General features: G+C 40.3%; 1 protein-coding gene and 1 long non-coding RNA gene across 3 annotated transcripts in view; one reads left to right on the top strand and one right to left on the bottom strand.

Annotated features, from left to right (window-relative positions):
* Nucleotides 1-4,951, top strand: part of SRGAP1 (SLIT-ROBO Rho GTPase activating protein 1) — a 218,007-nt gene extending 213,056 nt beyond the window's left edge. Inside the window, exons 22-24 of one of the 2 annotated variants that reach the window (XM_032220782.1) lie at nucleotides 643-777; nucleotides 1,491-1,836; nucleotides 3,275-4,951. In XM_032220782.1, the coding sequence (XP_032076673.1) occupies nucleotides 643-777; nucleotides 1,491-1,836; nucleotides 3,275-3,652 (859 nt within the window). In that variant the 3' untranslated portion in view covers nucleotides 3,653-4,951. Of the gene's footprint in view, nucleotides 1-642; nucleotides 778-1,490; nucleotides 1,837-3,274 lie in introns of those variants that run through there. The other variant, XM_032220783.1, reaches the window with a different exon arrangement.
* LOC116511044 lies at nucleotides 278-26,232 on the bottom strand. Its single transcript, XR_004255711.1, has 2 exons — nucleotides 25,952-26,232; nucleotides 278-769 (listed from the first exon to the last, which is right to left on the bottom strand). It is a non-coding gene; the product is annotated as an uncharacterized LOC116511044 (long non-coding RNA).

Here is a 26,232-nt window from a genome sequence, read left to right as displayed (position 1 = left end):
TGCAACTAAGGATTAGTCTCTCCCAGCCATTCTGTCATAAATATAAGATTTCCTATTCTGTGATTTTAATTTTATTTTGCTGTCTCTTAACATCAGCCTCCTTATAAGGCTAATTTGAAGTTATACCTTATTTACTCAACAATTAATAAATAATTGTATCATTTTGAATATATCAAATCATTTAGGCAGGCATTTAAAATGAAGGCTGTATCTAGAAACTAAATATTGAATTGAAAAATACTCTGGTCAGAGGCTTTTGATCGTCATGTATTGGTCAATGTTTGATTATGCATGTAACAAATGCCTCTGAAAACAGTAACTATAACAGTGGCAACTACAGCAAACTACAATCACAGCAAAATGACACGAACACAAAGATCTCATCCTGCAAACACTGCCATGATGTATCTTAATCTCTGATGCAAGTATGCACATTGCAGTATTTGCATGATAGTAACACTATAAAAGTTTGTCTTTGGATCCCATTGCTTCTCCTTGTGAATCCCACGCAAAACATTTGTTAGTGAAGAGAAGATAAATAGAAATAAGGGGATATAAAACAGAGGCTGAATTGAAGCATGCTTTTCTTGTTTTAAAGCTACATACCCTAATTTTGCAACATAAGTTTTTTTTAATGTTTAGGGATGATACATTCTCAGATACACTGAGCCAAAAAGCAGATAGTGAAACCAGCAGTGGGCCAATACTTGAAGACAAATCTTCTTCCAAAGATATGAGTTCACCAACAGATTTGAATTCTGAAGTATATCTAGGAAGGTAAATATAAACAATTATTTGTCACTAAATAAATCTGTTTCATTTATATTGCACTTCAAAATATTAAAATCTATTTTCCCTCACATAAAGTAGTCACTAATGCTTGTAACATATAATTTTTATTACACACAGAACTTGGAAATTAAGGAATAATGACTACCATATTTTTCGGAGTATAAGATGTACCTTTTTCCTCAAAAAAGAGGCTGAAAATCTGGGTGTGTCTTATACACTGAATACAGCATTTTTGACCTGAAACCCCGCCCCTTCACCAAAATGGCCATGCATAGCCTTTAGGAGGCTTATAGAGTGCTCTTGGGGGCTGGGGAGGACAAAATGAGCAAAAAACCAGGACTTTTTGCCCCCCAGCCCCCAGGAGCACTCTATAAGCCTTCTAAAAGCTATGCATGTCCCTTTTTTGACAAAAAACAGACCGTTTTTGGGAGGTCTGCAGAGTGCAAAAACTTTTTTAAAAATTTGCCTCTTCGAAATCTTGGTGCATCTTATACTCCGGTGCGTCTTATAGTCTGAAAAATGCGGTAGTCATGTGTAAGTTAATATTTGAAGGGGCAACTTTCTGAGTTCATATTCTACACAATATCATGCTGCAGCATCATTGCCAGGTGTGGGAAGGTTTTGAAAGAATTATTTACACGTTCTTTATTTTGTCTTCTGAAACTTCTGGAACTTCCTTTTCTTGCCCTGTCTTGTAGGCAATGCAAGAGATCTGAACTCCCACTTTCTGGCAGACGTCCTGGCAGGACCAGTGATGGACACTGTCCAGTTCATACACCACATGGCCTTACTAATTCCTCAATGGAGTTAGTTTCTCCCATTATGGCAAGCCACGCTACTTCTCGAGCTGCCCTTCAGAACCACAGCCTCAGAACAGATAGCCCAGAAAGGAGACGGAAACCTGGCCACAGCAGCCTCACCAATATTAGTAGACATGAATCTCTGAAAAAAAGTGACAGTCCTCCAATTAGAAGATCAACCTCATCTGGCCAGTATTCTGTTTTCAATGACCACAAACCCCTTGACCCGGAGTCAATTGCTCAGGTATGTAATGTTAACATACAATTGGGGGGGGGGGGAGTGAATTGCATCAAGCAATATATATATTTTCATCATCATAAATCCCTTCAGATATGTTGGAGTGAAAATCCCCAAATTGGACAGGGATTCCCAAAAAATGTTCCGACAATCAGCTGTGTGACTATCAGCTATGCTGCACGATTTCTAGCTAATATAAATCAGCTGACTACCATTTCACCCAAACTAGTAGCATTTTTTACTACTGGTTCGGGTGAACCAGTAGCATTTTTTACTACTGGTTCGGGTGATTTGGCCCAAACCGATAGCATTTCACCCCTGGTTCTGTTGTTGGGAGAGGTGGAACAAAAGAAAAGAGGACAACCAGCAGCAATAGTAGTGATGAGTGCACCATTGGGAGACTTGAAAGGACAGGTTAGGGATAGATCGTCATGGACAAAATCTAAATATGTGGTTGCTAAAAGTAAAAACCAACTTGATGGCACATAATAAAAACTACTCTAGCAGCTTCTCTGAATTGTAGCTTTGTCTGAATTTCCTGTCCATATCTGTATAGCTGCATTACTTTTTGCTAAGATCTTTTTAATTGCCATTTATTGATACAAAATAGGTCATTAGTACCTAAATTTTATTCAAGTATTGCATACATTTCTGTAAGAAAACTCTTTTTTGCTACAAAAGCAGCTTTTTAATATTGTGCTCTCAATATTTTGTTGTAAGGGCAAGTACAGTTCTGATCCTAATTGCACATATAATGCTTTGCAGAACATGATTGTACAATCATGTCGCTCCAATTGTTGTCCAGTGTAGACTTGTATCTCTCCAACCATAAGTTGAAAATGCTTTGATAATGTCAGTCATTTAAATTTGAAAGACTCTCCCTATCTTCATCCTTTGCAAGCATAAAGGAAGCTCCCAATATAACACTAAATATAAAGCTCAGATAAAGGTCTTCAGACTTTTACTTTGATCAAAGCATCAGTATTATATTTCACCCAGTCAGGAAACCCTTGGTATTTATTGCATTTGCTGTGAGTAAAAGGTGCTAAACCTGTTTAAACAAAGCCAGTTTTAAATAAAATGAAATAAATAAATCCCTTTTCCTTTGTTTTCCATGAACATTTGTCTGTTTTCTTTCGCAGTTGAGCTTTTTAACTCTCTGCTTGGGGGGGGGGGGGGGGGCTTTCCTATTTCTTCTTTCAGTTGTCAGAATTCAGAATCAATATCACTTGAATTGAATGCTAGTGTATATGCATATATAAGACAAAGAAAATTACGTTTTTTGTATATGATTTGTATAAATAATTCAGGGTACACACACATTTATGCAAATGCAGGATTTATATGCGTCTGTTGCTTCATATAAAAGTAAAAGGTATTTACAAAGCTTGATTTTCCTATTTCTGTAGTAATTGTCAACATATTTGCTTCTCCCTCTTAATAGGATATTGAAGAGACAATGAACACGGCTCTAAATGAACTTCGGGAACTGGAACGCCAGAGTTCGGCAAAACATGCTCCAGATGTTGTCCTTGATACCTTAGAACAAATGAAGAACTCTCCCACCAGCACCACCTCAACAGAATCTTTGAGTCCTCTTCACAACATCATGTTAAGAAATGCCGAGCCTCAGATTCACCGTAGCACTAGTTCTTCCAGTGATACTATGAGTACCTTCAAGCCCATGGTGACACCAAGAATGGGGGTGCAGCTGAAGCCTCCTGCACTGAGACCAAAGCCAATAGTTCTTCCAAAAACAAACCCAAGCATAGGCCCCTCTTCTCCTTCCCAAGGCCCTGCTGACAAGTCTTGCACCATGTAGAACTCAAGAAACCCGAGTGCGGAGTGAACTACCAAAAGAATGTATCTGATAGTTGTCTGAATTCCAATATATTATTAGTTTATATTTAGAAAAGGAGAGATTTGTTTTTTAAAAAGTCTTGAGCTACCTACTTTAACGTGGGTATTTAATAGGAGTTGGGTTCAATTTTTAAACTGGAACATTCAGTGTCTACTTTTACAGTATATTCTTAACACAGTTAGAGACTCAGTGAGTGCATTTTTATGGCATGCTGAGCTTGATTAGATTGGGTTGGTGGGGTGTAGTTTAGCACATTTCAGAAACCCACCCTATTTGATTAGTTTATGATCCAGTGTATTGCAAAAAGGCAGAAAATTACATGTGTCATGTATGCCATTTTAAAGCAACAGGAATACATACATTTACTTGAAATCTCCACACTGCACCTTTTCTGATGAAAACACCACAGTCACTGCCAGCATCACACTAATATAACAATGTATACTTGAGTATGGCTTATGACATCACAAAGAATTATGGTTATTTGAAATGAATTTGTTAAGAAATAGGGTTTATTTTTAGTGCTGCCTGGTTGCAGTTCATTTTTCAGAAGGGCTGAGGCTTCTGTGTTTTAAGAATTACTAAGCAGCCTGTCAAAGTCAATGCAGAAAGGAGAGTCACCTTGACGTTGCCTTCTGTAGTAGCTACTCAGTATGCATGTGACAGTCCTAGTGCAGCTCACTGACAGGATACGAGGAATTAAATTGCTTCTAGGAAACAGCAGTTTTCTAAACCAATAGAAGTCTGTGGTCAGAATGACAATTGCAGTCGTCCCCTGGTTGCTATCCAGCAGACACCTTCACTAGACTGGCCAGGAATACTGAGAATTATCTTCTGACCCTGTTGAAGGACTCTATTGAAGAAAGTGGGTTGTTTCTAATGTTCCCACTCAAGCCAATTGCAGGGCAATAAAACTAGACATTGGGCACCGAATCTCTTTGCTATCAATTCAACTCAAAAACTGTTTACATTCTTAAGAGCCACTTGTCTGGACAAGTTTTAATTAATCAATAATCTGTAGCAAAAAATTCATGGACAGTTGCAAACTAATTGAATAACGTGTTAATACTTTAAAGCTGCTGCATCTTCAAGATTATGAAACACAGTGCATATAGATGAATTGTGTTTTTGTTAGTTTATTTAAATTGAATTATCTCTTTTTCAACTGGAATAGCTCCTTCAGTTAAGGCAAGAGTTTATTCACAGGGCAAAACATTGTTTTCTACTGTACTACAATCTGAATAAAGTGGGTCAGAACTATTTTTTTTCTAATTATGTCAGTATCTTTTTCATGTGTGAATGAATGCTCTGAACTGGCATAATGCTATATCATTAGGAACTTTTCTGTTATATGTGATCTGTCTCGACAACTCTTGCACAAATTGACACTTAAGCCATGGCCTTTCTCTGAATGTTTTATAGCTTACCTTTGCACTCTAAAGAAAACTACTGTTTGTCATTATTTTTTTTAAAAAACACAGTCTAGGGAAATGTGGGGTAGGGGAGGAGTCAGTTTACATCCATTGACACATAAAATTGAAACCAAATACTTATTTTCACATAGCTCTTGTCACAATAGAAACTTGCAGTTCTTCCAGTTGAACATTTTTCTCTTTATACTATATGAAATTCCAAAATGTAGAAGACTAGCTAATATGTGAACGCACTTGTTATTGCATAACATTTGAAAGGCATTGTTCCCTGCTACTAAGTGAAGTTGATTCATTTTGTTAAGTGATCATAAATGCTAAAACTCATTAAATTATGTTTAGCTAAGAAGTTCATAAAAGTTGCTGTTTCCTAATATACTGAAAATCAGCTGCTCAGTAGTTATTTCTGATCTATTGTTAAGTATTATATTTTGTAAAACTTGCAGGCCTATTTTGGGGGGACCAATTTTTGTGTGCCCCAGATGACATAATAGCTATTTGGCAAACAAAAATAGAAATTAATGATATTCATTAATGTGAGACAAAGAATCCATTTAGGAATATTCAGCTATGGAATGCTGAATTATTTTTTGCCCTCAATAGACTGAAACAATAAAGCTTTCATATTTTTGAATGGGGTCACCAAAATGAACTATGACACGTCTCTACCCTGGAAACTTAACTAAGACCACACACTCAGTATTGAGGCTTCAGCTAATATAAAACTTGTGAAACATGACAGTAACCCGTGTAAGATTGAGAATTGTTTGCTTAACTAGACCAAATCTGAGACCTGTGGGACAAACTTGAAAATATCAGCTTTCTTTTAAGTGCATTCTACCCTAGTGATCGTTGTTATTAAGAGGCCATATGGTGTAACAAAGGTGGGTGCCTGTATCTTGAAAGTGCATAAGGAAATTCTGTATGACTGAATATAACTGTACTGGCTTCCATACTGCTTATATTAGAAATTGTTTAGTGAAGAAAAATATTACAAACAGTGAGTTTAGTGAATGTTTACAGTTAGAACATTCACTTGAGTTAAAATGTGTGTAGTTTGATGGTATATTGTAGCTACTTCAAGTATAGTAAGTGGATATGTAAAGGAAAATGGATACAACTACAGGCATACTGAAGGCTAAATGCCTCTATACTAATCAAGTCAGTATTGTCCTTGACTGTCAGTTAGATAGATTGCAGTGCTGGTAGCTTCCTGCTTGTTGACTGTTACCTAATTGTGTCAATGTACATCTGTAAGTATGTACATGTGAAAGTGCCTTTACATTTTTAGAGAAGCTGCTTTGGCTTCGCTTCTTATACTATTGCATTTTTATTTTCATGTTCTGTTGTTTTTGTTCTGCTGTGTTCCCACAACATTACTTCCATTCTGAAACAAAAAAAGGAATTACAATTGCACAGTTCTGGAAGAAAAAAAGAAGAAAATGCACTCTTAAGCTGTTGTGACAATGCACTTTGATGTATAGTACTGTACATTATGGCATGTACCATATACTTTCAAAATTGTTTCTCATGGTGTAACTTTAAAATAAATAAGGATAGTTCTGTCAGAGTATATTTTTGTTGAATGATATTTGTCAGTCATTTTCTATTCTTGGATGCCTTCTAGATCCTTTCTGCCTATTCAGTAAATAAGAGCCGCTTGTCACAGATCAGACACATTGCATTTTTTTTGTCATCAATTCCGAAATGGAAATTTCGAAGTAGCTTTAGAGCAGCGATGACGTGCCATAAGTGGGGGGAGCGCAGGGGTGTGTGTGTGCAGGCATGCCACACCCATAATGCAATGTGCAATCCCCCCAGTGTGCAATCCCCAGGCTCCAGAGGCTTTATAGGAGCCTAGGGATAGTGAAAATAGCCCCCCCCCCAGAAGCCCTCCAGAGGCTTCAGGGACCTTCAGGAGGCTTCCCTGAAGCCTCCGGAGCAGTCAAAATGACCCTCCGAGCAATCCGGAATTGACTTCTGGTTTGCTCAGGGAAGCCTCCTGAACACTCAAAACAACCTTCCGAGCAAACCGGAAGTCCGTCCCTGAATTTCCAGTTTGCCTGTAGGGTGGATTTTTTGCACTCCGGAGGCTTCAGGGAAGCTCATGAAGCCTCCAGAGGGCCTCCGGGGGGGGGGGGATGGGGGAGGCTCTTTGTGCCCTCCCCAGGCTCCTATAAAACCTCTAGAGCCTGGGGAGGGCGAAAAATGGCTTTAAAAAAGTGTGAACTCAGAAATTACAGTCCATGTTAATGTGAGCCATGAATAGATATTTTACAAATATTGCCCAAACTGAAAAAACTACCCTTAAAAATGTTACATGTTAAAAACTTCTACTAGACTATTATTGCATATCCACAGACAGCTATTTAGCTGAAACACTACTCCAGCTGTCTACCAGACTTATCTATAATTATTCAGTGCCTTGTTGTAATAACAATTACAAATATTTTGTAACATTTCTTATTACCAATGGTTCCAAAGCATTTTACTGTAATAAAACAAGGCTTGGACAATAAATTTTTTTTAAAAAGATGTGGCCATAGAGATGAGCTAGGAAATGCCAATGTAAAAATTGGAATTTAAAAAATGCTTGAAATACTTCAGCTCTTGAATTATGACCACAATTAATCTTTTGGTTGTACATTTTGGTTGTAAGTCACAATCCTGCATCCCAACCTGAACTGACTGAGAAAGGACCAGATGATCCACTCTATTCAGGGTCCTTTTCTGCTGTAATCAACTGCATCTCTTTCCCCCCATGCCCCCACCATCAACACTGACTGGAACGGTCCCTAAAGAAAGGAACAAAACCAACACAATACAGTGCCATCCACCTTCAATTCTCAAAACCAGCCAGAAGGACACCATGATTGGTGTTATTGAACAGCTTCTGAGAGGTCAAGAAGAGCCAGGATGGATGCACTATCTCCATCTCTTCCCTCCAGATGTCATCCATGATTGCAATCAATGCTGTTTCAGGCCCAACCCTGGTCTGAACCCTGATTGAAAGAGGTATATATAATCCATCTCATCCAGGAGCCTCTGCAGTTGCCATGCAATTACTCTCCACAATCTCCACCCCCCCCCCCAAAAAAACAGCTGGAAACTAGACAAAAGCTACCTAGATTGCATTAAAATCAGTCCTTTTGGTGAAACCAGAAAGCTCCAAGGGAAAGAAAAAGTTGGGATAGCCTTGAACACTGATTTGGTGAAGAAAGGCTTTATTTCCACAAGTATTTAGTTGAGTGCAGCTAAGGATTTGCAAATCTAATTTGAGAATGGAATGATGAGAGAACTACACGGGTAGAGGTGTTAATGTATTGACAGTGTCTGGAGGCTGTTCAGATCTGGATGGGATAGAAAGACTTCAACTCAATCATGACAAGGCCCAGTGGCTGTCATTTGGTTCCCTGGGGTCAAAGTTGTTACCATTGTTTGGCTTGGATGCACTTTCCGGTTCATGACAGGTGCAAACTTGGGATCTTTTTGGACTTGCAGCTACTACTCAAAGAGCAGGAGACAGGAGGGCCTATGTACGGGTGCCCCAATGAGACAGTTGCATCCTCTCCTCAATCAGAAGACACTCCACATACTCATGTCCTGGTTTCCTCACAATGTGATTATTACAATGTACTGTTCATGGGGCTACTCTTGAAGACCACCCAGAAGGTAAAGGTGGTTCAAAATGCAATACCAGAAGCAATAATGAGTGCCTGTCATCACGTCCGTGTGTCACCATTGCTATGGAAGCTGCATTGGTTGCCAGTTTGGTTCAGAGTACAATTCAAGGTGCTGATCATTAATTATAAATGCCTAAATACCTGAGAAACTACTTGTTTCCAGATGTTTCTATCTGACCACTAAATTTTGGCAAAATGGGTATACTCCAGGTCCCCTCTCTTAAAATGTTATCATCACTGAGGAAACCTCAGTGGTGGGTTTCAAAGAATTTAACAACTGGTTCTCTGCCCTAATGACTGGCTGAGTGGGCGTGGCCGAGTGGGCATGTAACTGGGTGGGCATGGCCAAAGTGGACGTGGTCAGGGTGGCATCGTGTAGCCAGCTCGACATTGTTCATGTCAGGGGGTGCCTGTGGTGGTCCAGGCAGGTCTGGGGGGATCCATTGTCTCCAGCAGAGAAAGGTGAGACCAGGGTGAGAGCCAAATGCTTGTCCTCCAGAGGAGCCTCTCCATCCTTCTCAGGTCATTCAAAGGACTCCCAGACACTGGTACCCCACGAATCAGCCCCGCTTCCCTGAGGGGGTGCCCAGCTGCGCTTACCTCCTCCTCAAGGCTGCTGCTGCTGCTGTGCTTACTCTCCTTGGGCATGTTGCTCATGGTGTATGCAGGAGGGCAAAGTGTGTGGGTCAGAGGGAGGTCCACTCCCGCTCCATGTGAGGAGGCCCAGCTTTGTAACCAAAGCATCCTCAGCAATAGGATGGGGGACCACCAGGAGAGGTCAGGAGGAGGGGACAAGGGGATGCCAAAAGGGCAGCAGGGCTGCTGGTGGCCAAGTGCTAAGGCAGGACTTTCCTCAGAATCTGACTCCCTCTCATTATAATCTTCCTCCCTCCCTCCCTCCCTTTTTTTCTTTTTCTTTTTCCTTCTTTTTTGCTTCTCTCTTTGTTTTCTTTTCTTTCTTCTTTCTTCCCCTTTTCCCATGTTTTCCCTTCCTTGCTCTCTTTCTTTTTTTCTTTGTCTTTCCTGTCCCTTCTTGGATGCACAAATGCAAAAGGGGAAACATTTTTCGGTGTCTCCTTGCCTTGTGATCAAATGCCACTTTTGCTAGTAGTTTGTGGTCAAAGACTGAGAACAAACCAGACTTAGTTTATCCCGTGCTTGCATCTAGTGGGAGAGTCCACAGACAACAGCAAAACTATCAAAATGTTGGCTGTGATAGTTGATCAGAGCTCCTCTGTTTTTTATGTACAATAGCTTTAGCGTTTAGGAACAGAGGTAAGTTAGTTGCTTTTCTATTAATACATAATCCTTAAAAGGGCTCTCCTATAGGGAACCTGCCATGGTCTAATTCAGACTGGTAATATAGCAAAGGAAAATATTTTCCCCACTCTGCTTTGTCCTGTTTTCCCCACTGGAAATGGGTGTTTGCAAAACACTAGGAGGGGATGCTTTCCTAAGAGCTCACAATTCAAAGGGCTCCTTGGATTAACTTGGATTGCCAACAAAGTTCTGTCTGTGAAAAACAGAAGACAACATTGCTTTCTCCTTTGAACCTAGGCATCTCCAACCAAGTTGCCTCTACTCCAGTGATGGGATTCAAAAAATTTTACTACCGATTTTGTGGGCGTGACTTGGTGGGCATGGCAGGGGAAGGTTACTGCAAAATCCCCACATCCTTCCGATTAGCTGGGACTCAGAGAATAGATGGAGCAGAGGCCAGTCAGAAGTGGTATTTACCGGTTCCCTGAACTATTCAAAATTTCAGCTACCGGTTCTCCAGAACAGGTCAGAACCTGCTGAATACCACCGCTGCTCTATTCCCTTCCTTCCGTCCTTCCCTTCTTCCTGTTTCCCTCCCCCTTTTCTTTTTTTAAGCTCCTGACAGAGACTTCCCATTTTGACCCCTCCCCAATCGTTGCTTCAGCTTGGTTTTTAGATCACATCTCCCAGACTCGTGCACATGTTTGTTTGTGTGTGTATGAGCCCCTTGCAGCCCAGCACTATGACATTGGAGAGGAAAAGATCGGGAGAGGCTGGGCTGAGCAGTTGAGAAAAATAAACATTGCAAAAAAAGAGCTTTCGTTAGTTTCCAGGCTACAATGAGCTTGCAGGCTGCAATGAGTGAGACAACTCCCCCTACCCCCCCCCCACAAGCACGTGCACGCACACACACACATACACATGTACATGGGTTGGAGAGGTGAGCTGAGAGTCACGCAGAGGTCCGTCAGGCACAGAGGCAATGTCAGGGGAAGGGGATCAAAATGGGAAACCTCTGCCCATTAAAAAAAAACCTGCAGAACTTCCCTTTTTGTCTACCCTCCTCTCCGTTACCTCCATGCTGATGCTGAAAGAACAGTTCTGCTTCTGCCCCTCCCTCCTCCCTCGCAATGCCAGAAGCCGCACACCACTGCCATTCGCCTTCCATGGTCCCCCCCACGAGTCCTTGCAGCTTGCGATCTCCTACTGTCCATGGCACGCTGGCAGGCAGAAGCCACCTGGGTCCCATGTATTCTCCTTCCTACCTCTTCCTTCCTTCACACACAGGTAGGGACACAGCTTTCCCATGTGGGGATGGGGTGGTCCCAGGGAAAGGCCAGCAAGCGGGGCATGAAGGTGTCAGTGCCACCCACGGCCAGCCTTAGATCCATGTTGCCACCTCAGCCCCACCCCTGGGCATGCACACAGGAGTCTCCACGCATGTGAGTGCTGGGCTGGTGACCTGGGTGAAGGGCAGCACTCAGCAAGCAGTCCTCAGGGATGCCAGGCCCTGCGTGGTCATCACCTCCTGTGTGCACACCCAGGGAGTGAGGCCAAGGTGGCGCTGCAGATCTAAGGTTGGTCTGGGTGAGGAACCAGAGAGCAGCTAGGCCACGGGCATGACTCTAGGCAAGTGGTCAAGGCAAGATAAGGAGTGGCTGCAAGAGCCCAGGCAGGGTGGGGTAGGGCCAGTCAGTGGTGCAATCAGCCTGTTCACCGAACTGCGCAGAAAATTAACAACAGGTTTGTATGAACCGGTCCGAACCGGCGGAATCCCACCTCTGGGAAACATGCCTTCTTTGTGGAACAGCAATCCGTTCCCCCACCAAAGAGAAGCACTGTGTCCTCTATAATTGTTTTAAAATCTATTTAATTAAATAGTAATTTAAAAATAAAGTGACATCAACTCAAAGCAAGCATTAATTCTGTGGAGTTTGACAGCATGTTCTATTATTGTCAACACCAGCAAAATAGCTTCAGCTGCAGTTAGGCAAGAAAATAATTGTCTATTGTGGTAGAATATGTATTGTGTGTTAGTAGGAGGTTCTCCTTTTTTAAAGACAATCTTCTAAAGTGGCATTTAAAAGTATTCTGATTATATTGTTATCTTTCCTTATTTATTGTTGCTTTTTAATGTTTGTCTTTGGAATGTTATTACCAGTTTTATTTTATTTTGGTAAAATTTACAATTAAAAATGCATTACAAGTCTTAGATCTGAAATGCTCATGATTTCATAGCAGCAGTCAATTATTCAGATCCTAAGAGGGTGTTCTAAACCAGTGGCCCCCAAACCTTTGGGCACCAGGACCAGTTCTGTGAAGAGAGGATTTTCCATGGACCAGAGGATGTGCTGCCTGCATCCCACGGATGGAGCTTTGCTTGTTTGTGTGGCCTGGTTTCTGGCATGCTGTGAACCGGTGCCAGTCCATGGACCAAGGGTTGTGGACTCCGTTCTAGACAATTATACAAGCAATAAATGCAGTAGAGATGATAAGACATTTATCAGACAAATCTGAATTACCAAAGGCCTGCCAGATCAAATAGGTTGAGCAGGTACAACGAGAGACCCTTGAGTAACCATATCATATGGATAACAATCAGCATCTTGAATCACACCCAGAAGCAAACTACCGTATTTTTCGGATTATAAGAATCACCTTTTTCCCTCAAAAAGGAGGCTGAAAATCTGGGTGTGTGTTATACACTGAATACAGCACTTTTTGCCTCTGAAAACCCCATCCCCTTCACCAAAATGGCCATGCAGAGCCTGTAGAAGGCTTTCAGAGAGCTCCTGAATTGTGAGCCGCCCTGAGTCCCCTCAGGGAAAAAGGCGGCATACAAATAATCTAAATCTAAATCTCCTGCGGGCTGGGGAAGGCAGAAATAAGTGAAAAACACCCCGTGTTTTGCTCAATTTTGCCCCCCAGCAGCCAGGAGTACTCTATAAGCCTCCTAAAGGCTATGCATGCAATTTTTTTTGACAAAAAATGGGCCCACCCACCTCCTCACTCACTTTTAAAGTGCTACTTTAAAAGCAGCCTCTTCCCTACTCACTCAGCGGCCCTGGATCACATGGCTGTGAAAAACATCTGAAAGGCTGTTTTTAAAGCACTTATTTGACTTCCTGCAGTGATGTTATCATGCTGGGTGATGTTATCATGTTATCAAGTTGGACCTAGGGGTTCAATTGGGCTTGTTTTTGATGTACCTACCTCCCAGCTGCGTCACAACGGCCCTGCCTGCGCTCCTAGAGGCGGTAGCCGGGTTGGCGGTGGAGTTCCCCAGACTGATGGTACTGGGGGACTTTAACCTGCCATCCCTGGGTGAACACTCTGATGGAGCGCAGGAGTTCATGGCTTCCATGACAACCATGGACTTGACCCAAGTAGTTCAGGGTCCAACTCACAGAGCGGGCAGTCAACCTTTCATTTCTCTCAGGGCGGTGGAGACGTGATCTTGAATTAAGGGGAATAGAGATCTCACCCTTGTCATGGTCAGATCATTTCCTGTTGAGGCTTGACTTTAGGATGCTACTCCCCCATTGCAGGGAGGTGGAGCCGATTAAATGGTCCGCCCCAGGCGCCTGATGGATCCGGAAAGATTTCAGAAGGAGCTTGGAGGGATACCTGACTCCCATGCCCACAACCCAACAGAGGCCTTAGTCGCGGCCCGGAATGTTGCGGCGGCTGAGGCTCTGGATCAGATTGCGCCTTTGCGGCCTCTCCGCGGCAGTGGATCCAGGAGGGCACCTTGGTTTACCAAGGAACTCCAGGAGATGAAGCGCCAAAAGAGACGCCTAGAGAGACGCTGGAGGGCTAGTAACTCTGAATCTGACCGAACACTGTTAAGAGCCTTTATTAGGACTTATTTAGCGGCGATACGGGCGGCAAAATGTACATATTTTTCCGCTCTTATTGCATCCGCGGAATCTCGCCCAGCTGCCCTGTTTAGGGTGACCCGCTCCCTCCTAAAAGGTGAGGAAGCGGGGGAACCTCTGCAGGGAAGAGCTGAGGAGTTTGTTTAGTTTCTGTTGGATAAAATCACTCAGATTCGGGCCGACCTAGACTCTACTTGGGCAGCACCAGCTGAGATGCCGATGGGGACTCTTAGTCAGATTTGCTGGGATGAGTTCGAGTTTGTCTCCCCGGAGGAAGTGGACAAAGCCATGGGAACGATGAGTGCCTCCACCTGTTTATTGGACCCGTGCCCCTCCTGGCTGGTCTCGACCAGCAGGGAGGTGACACGAGGCTGGATCCAGATGATTACGAACGCATCTTTACAGGAGGGGTCTTTCCCGCAGCCACTTAAGGAAGCGGTGGTGAGGCCCCTCCTTAAGAAGCCTTCTCTGGACCCAGCTATTCTTAAGAACTATAGTCCTGTCTCCAACCTGCCTTTTTTAGGAAAGGTTGTTGAGAAGGTGGTGGCACTTCAACTCTGACGGACCTTGAATGAAGCAGATTATCTAGACTCCTTTCAGTCTGGTTTCAGGCCTGGATACAGCACAGAAACCGCTTTGGTCGCACTGACCGATGATCTCTGGCGGGCCAGGGATAGAGGACATTCCTCTATCCTGGTGCTTCTTGACCTCTCAGCGGCTTTCGATACCATCGACCATAGTATCCTTCTGCGACGGTTGGAGGAGGTGGGGGTGAGAGGCACCGTTCTACGGCGGTTCTCCTCCTACCTCTCTAACAGGTCGCAGTCGGTGTTGGTCGGGCGACAGAGGCCGACCCCTAGGCCCCTTAAATATGGGGTGCTGCAGGGTTCGGTCTTGTCCCCCCTCCTATTTAACATCTACATGAAGCCACTGGGTGAGATCATTTGACAGCACGGGGTTAAGTATCATCAGTATGCTGATGATACACAGTTATATCTTTCTGCCCCGTGCCAGCTCAGTGTAGCGGCGGACGTGATGTGCCGGTGCCTGGAGGCTGTTAGGATCTGGATGGGGGTAAACAAACTCGTACTCAACCCCGACAAGACTGAGTGGCTATGGATGTTCCCCCCGAAGGATAGTTCAGACAGTCCATCCTTGATCCTGGGGGGTGAAAACTTACACCCCTCAGAGAGCGCTCGCAATTTAGGGGTCCTCCTGGATTCACAGCTGACACTGGAACACCATCTGTTGGCTGTGACCAGGAGGGCCTTTGCCCAGGTTCGCCTGGTGCATCAATTGCAACCCTACTTGGACCGGGAAGCACTCCAGACCATCACTCATGCCCTAGTCACCTCAAGACTGGATTACTGCAACACGCTCTACATGGGGCTACCCTTGAAAAATGTTCGGAGACTGCAACTAGTCCAGAATGCAGCCGTGGGAGCGATACTGGGTGTACCTAGATACACCCATGTTACACCTATCCTCCGCGAGCTGCACTGGCTACCTATTGGTCTCCAGACGCAATTCAAGGTGTTGGTTATTACCTTTAAAGCCCTGCATGGCTTAGGACCAGCATACCTGCGAGACCGCCTACTGCCACATTCCTCCCAACAGCCGGTAAGATCCCACAGGGTGGGCCTCCTTCAGATGTCATCAGCCAGACAATGCCGGCTAGCATTGTCGGAGGAGAGCCTTCTGGAGGAGAGCCTTCTCTGTGGCTGCTCCGACCCTTTGAAACAAACTACCCCCAGAAATACGGACCTCACCCACTCTCATGGCCTTCAGAAAAGCTGTCAAGACCTGGCTATTCCGGCAGGCCTAGGGCTGTTGACCTCATTGTTGAGGTCCAGCCCCGACTGAAACAAATGTATCTGTTGAGTTTTTAACTTGTCTATTTTTATTTTTATTTTCTTTTATTGCTTTTCTCTTTTCTCATTGTAAGCTGCCCGGAGTCCTCTGGGAGTGGGCGGCCTATAAATAAAATTAAACTTGAAACTTAAACTGGGGTTGAAAAACGGCAGCTCCCGTAACCCGTAACCCAAATTTCTTCATTTGGGCTCACTTTTGAGCACTGAGGAACCTGAAGTGATCGGCAGATTCAGGGGGAAACTCTGAAGATAGTGGGGTGGTAAGGCAACCCCCCCTCCCCGTGGGTAGGAGAACCCCACTAAATGGACAAAGATCTATCCTGTCATTTGGACAGGACTGGAGCGATGGCGGCCCCATAAGAGGGAAGCGAATAGAGAAAGCAGTTGAAATCAAGGCATCTGTTATCATTGACAACCCAAGAAAGGAAGACAACGTGAAATTGGCAGAGCAGGTGAGCTAGAATGAAAAAGGCTCTGTGGTGAAGACTGTTTTTTACAGTCTGGATTGGTGCCGAAAAGCAGTGAGAGGCAGAGGCGGGGAACGTGTGTGTAGTTAAGGATTAAAAATAGAATAATATATAGGATAGTTAGATATTGAAACGTGATGTTAAGAATGGTTAATTATTGTTAAATATTAAGATATATAACCACTGATATTTGTGATAAAGTAGAAGTAAAGTAGAGCTTGTATGCAACTGTGGGTGAGGATAAACAGAGGGCTAAAGATGGCAACTAGTACTACTTTAATGAAGACAGGGGAAAAAACAACATCCAACCCAGCATCAGCAGCATCCTCACCCTCAAACCAAAGATCTATTGAGAGTGCATTGGGGCTGGATAAAGGTAGATTGATGGCAGGAACAGCAGGAACAGCACAAACAATGCAAAGTATGTAATTGATGCTCCAGATGATACAAGAGACAATGATGAAAACCCAAGAAGCGATAGCTACAAATCACAAAGAGACGAAGAGGAACCATGAGGAAATTAAAAATGAAATGGGAGAACTGAAAGGAGATATCAAAAACATGGATGACAAAATTGAAAAGATACAGAACGCCTTAACAATCAACGAACAGAAAATCCAGAACATCGAAACAAAAATAGAACATACAGATCAGAGGATGGAAAGAATGGAGTTGAAATATTCACAAGTTAATAAAGAGTTAGAAGAATCAATAATCTTCCTCAAAATGGAAAGAGCTTCATATTATTCCAAAACAAAGTTGAAGAAAAAGAGGAAGACCTGAAAGGAAAAATGACAAAAAAAATTGCTGAAATTTTACAGAGAAAGGAACAAGAGATGAGAGGAGACATTGATGAGGTTTACCGTGTACGCACCAATTATGGCAGATGACATAGACTACCAAAAGAAGTGCATGTAAGATTTGCCACAAGACCATAGATAAAGTGTACAAAAAAACTAGAGAAGGGACAATAACATACAAGGGAAAAGAGTTGATTACTCTTAAACAGATACCACAGAGAGTCAGGGAACAATATAGATGGTACCAATTTTTAACTAACCAGTTAAATAAAAATAGAATAATGTACAGATGGTTGGTACTGGAAGGGATATTGGTCTCTTGGCAAGGAAAGAGATATAAAATAGATAACATAGAAAAAGCGCAAGAATTCTATGAAAAATACTTCATAAGGGAAGAAGAACAAGGAAGTAAAGAGGATCTAGAAAGTAGAAGTCAAGAAGAAGAAGATAAGGAAATAAACAGGGAAGAAGAACAGAAGCAAGAAAGAGAGAGGGCAGAAAAGGAAGGCGCGAGAGGGAAAAGTCAGATACAAACCAGAAGTAATAAAAAAACATGGACCAGGAAACAACAATTATTTTGGTAAACTTGAATGGATTGAACGGACTAAAGAAAAGAGCACAGGTGTTTAATAAACTTAGGAAACTGAAGGCAGACATAACCTATATATAGGAAGTGCACATTAAAAGGGAACATATGAATTTACTGGAAAACAAAATATTAAGAAAACTATATACAGCACTGGCAGATAAAAAAGAGGGATAGCAACCTATATAAAGGAAAAAATAATCTCCAAAGCAGTCTACTCCGATGAAGAAGGCAGGATTCTAATGATTGAATTAGAGACAACAGAAAAACTGATCTTATTAATAGTGATATATGCACCAAATCAGAAACAAGAGGAATTCTACAGGAAATTATACAACAAAATTAATGAATTAGATTATGAAAGTATTTGCTCAATTGGGGATTATAACACAATAGTAGATAAAAAGATGGCCTATGAAAGTAATAATAATAATAATAATAATAATAATAATAATAATAATAATAATACAACTCCGCTGTTGCCGGTCCCAAGCCCGGATGAGAAAGGAGGAAGGTTGGGATCAGGTTGGCATCTGGTCCCGTAAAAAAAACCCCGCCAACCCATACAATATGGTGAAAAAAACGAATAAGAATTCCATACCGCATCGGTCGTCGCGCGGGTTAACAAGGGCCGCGGCGGATGTTGGGGTCCCTGGACATCCATCGACAAGTGGGCTACAAGTGGACCAGCCAACAAAACGACAAAAATATAGTGCAGATGAAAACCGTGCCATAATGGCCTGTTACTACAACTCAGAGCCAGAAAAAAGAGGATATTTAAAGCGAATGTATGAATTATGGAAACAACAATATCCAGATTCAAATGTTAGTGAACAACGACTAGCAGATCAAAGGCGATTTATTATACGGAATAAAGTGTTTAGTGAAGTTGAACATGAGGAAATTCAGGCAAATTGCAAAACCCAAAAAACAATATCACAAGCGGAAATAACTGATATTCAAGACACAACTAAAGACACTATAGTAGAACTCCCAGAAGAAGCTCTCAGGGAGGAAATAACATCACCACCACTAGAACCAGTTATCACTGAACCAACTGATGAACTAACTCAAAAACAAAAAGAATTGAAGGATAAGATCATGGAGCATTTTCTGCTTAATGAGGAAAGGCAACGTTTACCATCACTAAAAACTGTGCCTAAGAAAATTTTGGCCCCTATCATGAAAATGGTTAATGCAGTGTTTTCAACAATTGAACCGGGATCCATCTTGGAAACAAACCAGTTAATGTACAGCGCAGCTGTAATAGTCACTAACGAACTAGGCATTAAAATTAAAGTACCTAGTCACACAACAGAAAAAGCATCAAAGCCAAAGTGGAAAATCCGTCTAGAACAAAAAATCAAAAAATTAAGGGCAGATGCTAGTAACTTAAAGAACATGCATGAGCAACGGCTTAAAAACAACAAAATCATAGATCGGCTAATCAGAAGATCTAGATTGGATACAAGAAACATCAATGAAGCTGTAGAGATTGTAAAACAGCAGATAACAGCAACAGCTAGAAAAATTGAAAGATATGAGGCACGAATCATCCAATATAAACAAAATCAGCAATTTCGATCAGACCAACGGCGTTTTTATCAAAGTCTTAATGTGAATGGTGACACCAAAAGTGAAAAACCAGAAAAGCAGGCCACAGTTGAATTCTGGAAAGAATTGTGGGAAAATGCAAAGGACTACAACAAGGAAGCAAAATGGATACATGACTTTGAGAAAAGCATTGGCAACAAACAAATGCAAGTATTAGAAATAACAACTGAGATGATCAAAAATCGAGTTAAAAAGGTAAAGAATTGGACATCACCTGGAAAGGACCAATTACATGGTTTCTGGCTCAAATATCTGACCAGTTTACATGCAATATTGGCCAGGCAACTGAATGAAATTTTACAAAAGGGCCAAATTGATGAATGGTTGACAACTGGAAAAACATACTTGATTCAGAAAGATCCAACTAAAGGAACAACACCTGAAAACTATAGACCAATAACATGCTTACCAACAACCTTCAAATTACTCACAGGCATTATTGCAGATAACATGATGGATTATTTGGAAACAAACAACATCTTGCCAGTAGAGCAAAAAGGCAACAAAAGAAGGAGCAGGGGCACAAAAGATCAGCTTCTAATTGATAAAATGATATTAGAAAATTGTAAGAACAGAAAAACGAACTTGAATATGGTCTGGATTGATTACAAAAAGGCATTTGACTCACTGCCACATAGTTGGATCATAAAATGCTTAGAAACAACTGGCATTAGCAAAAATATTACATCCTTTACTGAAAAGGCAATGAAACAATGGAGAACTGAGTTGGCAGTAGGGAATGAGAGCTACGGAATGGTTAATATCAAGCGAGGAATTTTCCAGGGTGATTCACTTTTACATGATATTTGGAGAGAAAGGCCCAAAACAAGAAAGCAGTATACCTTCTATTCAAACCCCCACCAGTCTTGGTCAAGAATTGATATGGCCTGGATATTATCTGGACTATGTAATCAATTAGAGGAAATTTAAATTGAAACAAATGAATGGGCGGATCATAACCCAAATAAATTAAAATGGAAAGGCCAAAAAAGAAGAAAAAAATGGATGATGAACCCAAATATCATAAGAGAAACAGAATCCACTCAAATGCTAGAGAAAGAATTAAAAAATTATTTTTTAGAACAAACAAAAAAGAAGATACCTCAATACAAAATCTCTGGGATACCATGAAAGCATATATAAGAGGCCTCATGATCGCCTATATAGCGAGAAAAATCAGAAAACAAAAAGAGCAACAAGAACGTATGCAAAAAGAACTTAGGGAAGCTGAACCTGAAATGCAGAAAGACCCAAAGAATAAAATTAAAAAAGAAAAAAAGAGAGATGTAACCCAAAAAGAATTAGCGCAGAAAATTAAAGCAGCCAAACAAAATTACTTTGAACAAGCACACAAACCTGGACGATGGCTGGCATACAGATTGAAAAATGAAAGAGAAAAAAGGATGATATATCAACTAAAATATGACGAGGGAAATATTCAACATAAATCAGAAGAAAAGAAGCAAATTATTCAAAAATATTTCACAAAATTATATGTGCAAGATACTATGGAGGAAACTAAGATAAAACAATATTTAAACCCAGAAAAGATAATTTCAATCTCAAAAGAACGAAGAGAGGTAATAAACCAATAACAACAGCCAAAGTAGAATTAGTCCTGAAAAACCAGAAGAAGAATAAAACCCCAGGACCAGACAGAATCCCGGTGTAGTTATATAAATATAATCAAATAATATTGGAAGAACTAGGAGTGGAAATATTTAATGAAGTTTTAGGAAAAGCCAAGATGCCTGAATCATGGATGGAAGCAATAATATCGCTAATCCCTAAAGAAGAAGCTAATTTACAAGAAATTCAGACCAATTTCACTATTGAATTCTGATTATAAATTATTTGCAGCAATTATGGCAGGAAGAATTAAAGAAGTGCTAAATGAACTAATATATCCAGACCAAAATGGATTTTTACCTTACAGACACATTAGAAATAATATGAGAGTCATCCTAGATATATTAGAATATTATGAGGCACATCCAGAAAAACAATTGGTATTGGTTTTCTTTGATGCACAAAAGCATTCGACAACATAATTTGGAAATTTATAACAATGCAATTAGATAGGATGAAATTTAGAGAAAAATTTACAAAAATGATAGAAAAACTATATAACAGTCAGACAGCCAAAGTTCTGATGAACAGAGAACTAACAGAGAAGATCGAAATAAAAAAGGGAGTTAGACAGGGATGCCCCCTCTCTCCTTTGCTGTTTGTACTAACTCTGGAAATATTGTTAAATGAAATTAGGAAGGACCAAGGAATAAAAGATTTAAGACTTAAAAATGAAGAATATAAGACCCAAGCTTACACTGATCATTTAGTATTTATTTTAGAGGATCCATTAGAATCTAGTCCAAAATTAATTCAAAAATTAGAAGAATATGGGGAGGTGGCAGGATTAAAAATTAATAAAAGCAAAACAAAAATGTTAACTAAGAATATGACAAAAAAGCAAGAAGAGGAATTGGAATTAGTGACTAAAATGCAAACAATTAAGAAAGTGAAATACTTGGGGATTTAGGTGTCGGCAAAATGTTCTACAATTAAAGATGATAATTATAATAAACTAGTGACACAAATAAAGAAAGATTTAGAAAGTTGGAAAAATATTCAGCTATCACTAATGGGGCGTATAGCCACAGTTAAAATGCATATTTTACCAATAATTTTATTTTTGTTGCAAGCTGCACCTATAAATCCTGGTAAAAAAAATTTCCAAGAATTAAACAAACTAACATCTAGGTTCATCTGGCAATAACGAAAAGCGAGGATTAAACTAAAGTCAATGCAAGATAGCAAGGAGAGAGGAGGCTTAGCATTATCAGACTGGGAGTTATATGCAAAAGCAGTAACAATAACATGGTTGAAGGACTGGATGGAGTTAAAAATAAAAGAATCTTGACCTTAGAAGGCCATGATCTGCAAGTAGCTTGGCATACATTCCTATGGGATGACAAAAACAAAACGCACAAATACTTTCAAAAACATCTAATAAGAAACGCGCTGTTGCAAAACTGGCTCAAAATAAAATAAAATAAAAACACTACGTGAAAATCCCGAATTGGCTATCCCTGACAGAAAGGACAATGCACCCAAATTTTATAGATATGAATAAAGTGCTAAGATACAGAGACTTAATTAATGGACAGGAAAATTTAAAAACAATCGAAGAATTGGCACAACAAAAGTCGATTGAAAGTCAACTGGCTAACCTACTTGCAAATCAAAGCTAAACACAACAATGATACTAAATTATACAACATCCAAATGGAACCACACGAATTAGACAAAATAATTCAAAGCACAGAAAGAAAGATGATAGGGAGAATATATAAATTTCTTCTGAAGTATAAAATGGAAGAAAAAATTGTGAAGGAACAAATGGTAAAATGGGCACAGATCTTTGGCTACAATATTGAATTAGATAAATGGGAAAAAATTTGGGAGACAAATTTAAAAATGACACTATCGGTTGCATAACAAGGAAAACCAGTGCAAAATGTTTTACAGATGGCACCTGGCACCAGCAAGGTTAGCAAAAATCTCAGCAAATATTTCACCAAAATGTTGGAAATGTGAATCAACACACAGAACATATTATCATATATGGTAGATGTGTGAGGAAGCCAAAAAGTATTGGAAAAAGATTAAAAATTGGCTAGAATCAATAACAGGAGTCAAAATTGATTGGAAACCAGAAGTATTTTTACTAGTAATAATGGCAACGAAATATAAAAAAAGAACTCCAGTATTTAATTCTACACATAATTACGGTGGTAAGGATTGCCTTTGCTCAGAAATGGAAAAATAAATTGATACCAAGCGAAGATGAAATAATAAGAAAGGTCATGGACTGTGCCAAAATGAATAAATTAACAAAAGAAATCCAGGGAAAAGAAGAAACAGAATATTATCAGATATGGGTGGATGAGGGAAAGAAACAAGGATCAATGAAAGAAGCCAATAAAGGCCAAAAATAGAAGTTAAGGAGAATATAGATAGATGATAGATAGATAGATAGATAGATAGATAGATAGATAGATAGATAGATAGATAGATAGATAGATACAGAGAGAGAGAGTTACATAACTATCTATTTAGAATTATTTATTTATCAGCACAAATACAACACACATATATATATATATAGAGAGAGAGAGAGAAAGAGAGAGAGTTTAAATTTATTAGAGGTAATTACCCAGTATATCAGAGATGAGTAAAATAAGAGGGTTAAAAATGGTGAAACTCAAATGAAATATATTAGAAGGGGAAATAACATAGGGAGAATTGTACCGATTTGAAACTGCTACTAGAAGGAACAGGAAGTTTCAATGTATTGTGTAAATGTAGTGTACATCTAAGTTTTGTGTGTATTTTGTATGTTTGTAAATAAAAAATTTAATTAATTTTTTTAAAAAATAAAGCACTTCTTTACAAGCTGTCAGCTGATTTTCATCCCACCACTCCACAGGTCATATACTTTGCATTGGTGGGCGTATCCGGCCCATCGGCCATAGTATGAGGATGCCTAAAACGGGCATTTTGATGAGGTACCAACGTTTAGTACTGTAATGAGCCCCAGACTGCTCCTGAGTGAAGCAGTGGAACATCTGCCAGTTTGAACTGAGGTAATAGAATGTGAGGCAACTGGTAGTTGGTACAGAGTTCTTTTGAGGTGGGAGGTGGGAGTAGAATGTCTAACTCCTTAGCATCAGAGCGTGTTAATATAAGGCAACTGGCAGTTGGAACAGAATTCTTTTGAAATGCAGAGGAGGAGTAGAATTCATTAGCATCAAAGTGTGTTAATTACTGTATACAAATTAGTAATGATCTGATGGTCATTTCAAAAAATCTTTTCTTAGCAAGCACCTAAAAGCCAAGAGGAGCATACCTGCCAAATTTCAAGTTTTTGGCTTTACGATTCTGGAGATTTTGTGATGAGTGAGTGGTATTTGGCTTTTATATTTACAGATGATATTATCTGACGCTCAAACAACATTTTATCAACTTATCCTGTAATCTTTTTATATGAGTTCATTACAACAAGACAGGATCTGTACCTCTTTTCCAAAACTAGATGCTTTTAAGTTTAACATTAATATAGACATTTAAAATTACATTTCCTGAAAGACTGTGCAATTAAATAATTAGCTGAACATTGTTTATAAGGAAAATAGCAAAAAAAAGCTAAAGGAACTGGAAGAGGAAAAAGCAGGTGTCAATTTTAGACAAGGTAAAAATGAGGAAATGTATCAAGAAGAGCAGAAAACACAAGATTGTCCCTGTGACAATCATTTTATGATGTAGCATTCAGTAATTGCAATTGATGAACCAATCAATAGAGATAACTGATATCCCATATTACCTGTCCATGTAATGGTATTGTTAAAGTTTTAACTGTTTACAATTAACTATTCTATTCAGCAAATGAGGGATAGAACATCTGCCTTATACACATATAAAATACTACATTTGGAAATTAAACAAGGTGTAACAGTCTATGAATGCTATGTTTCTTGTCTCAGAGCAATAGCAATTTCTCCCTTCCCCCAATTTATCTATGAAATAAACAGAAAAAATGCTATCACTTCAAAAACAAATAGTCCATTTTTTGCTGCACCTAAATAAAGCAGGGCAACTGTTTCACTTCAGGCTTTTTCAAAAGCCTGTGGAGCTCAATCTGTGCATTGTCATATTGAAAAAACCCAGTGTTAAATCCACAATACTCTGAGATCAAGGGGATGTATAAAACATAGGGAGTGTAAGAAACATCATTATATAGACAGTCCACTTTTTCATCCGTATTTTGTCTAAAGTTTGATGAAAAGAATATCCATCCACATTTTGTTGTTCACATTCAGTAGTTCTGGCTCCCATTGCATATACAGTAGCTGCTTAAATACAAGAAGTGAAAAAATTGAAAAACATTTGGTGTTTAGCACCAAGTAAATATTTACTTATTGTACTTTGCTCTATATGGGGCTCCACTTGAAAACTACCAAAAACGATCAAAAAAATAAATCAGATGGTACATAATGCAAGAGCCTACAAGTCAGTGTTTTCAAGCAGGGCAAGTTGGAGATGTGTGGACTTCTACTCCCAACATTCACCAGCCAACCTGGCTAGCTGAGGAATTCTGGGACTTGAAATTTTTGCACTTTAAAGTTGTCAAGCTTGAGAAGCACTAAGTGCTTACAAGATACTGTACATCGTTGCTATGGGAGTTGCCCAACCTGTAAAATATTAACAGGATGGATCTTGAGAATTTAACAGACTGCAGCCCCTGATAAAATACTATCTCATCCAGTCAGAAAGTGCCTGCTCAGTTACCACTGGAGTGATGGGAAGAGGCCCAATAGTAGGCATTCTCTATAGACACTCCCTTCCAATGCAATAGCAATAGCAATAGCAATAGTTAGACTTATATACCGCTTCATAGGGCTTTCAGCCCTCTCTAAGCGGTTTACAGAGTCAGCATATTGCCCCCAACAACAATCCGGGTCCTCATTTTACCCACCTCGGAAGGATGGAAGGCTGAGTCAACCTTGAGCCTAGTGGGATTTGAACAGCCGAATTGCTGAACTGCAGTCAGCTGAAGTAGCCTGCAGTGCTGCATTTAACCACTGCACCACCTCGGCAATGGAAGAACTTACCTTTACATTCCATGGAAAGATTGCTCCCACCCTTATAGCCTTCTGGGAAGTTGTAAAGACCTGGTTTTTCCAGAGAGTATTTTAGGATTCATTCCTGAGCTGCCAATGTATGTTGAAAGAAATGTCCTTCTGGGTTCAGCTCCAAGTGGGGAAGAAGACACTGGAGACATGGAGGCTGCTTGGAAAGATGGTTTATTGTTGGACAGGGCCACATGGCTTGAGCCCTGACCAGAAAAGGTGATCACACGCTTCAATGTTGGTGGAGAAGAAGAGAGAAGGAA

Source organism: Thamnophis elegans, chromosome 7 (assembly GCF_009769535.1).
Source record: "Thamnophis elegans isolate rThaEle1 chromosome 7, rThaEle1.pri, whole genome shotgun sequence".
Taxonomy (NCBI): domain Eukaryota; kingdom Metazoa; phylum Chordata; class Lepidosauria; order Squamata; family Colubridae; genus Thamnophis; species Thamnophis elegans.
This window is presented reverse-complemented; position numbering and strand designations above follow the sequence as displayed.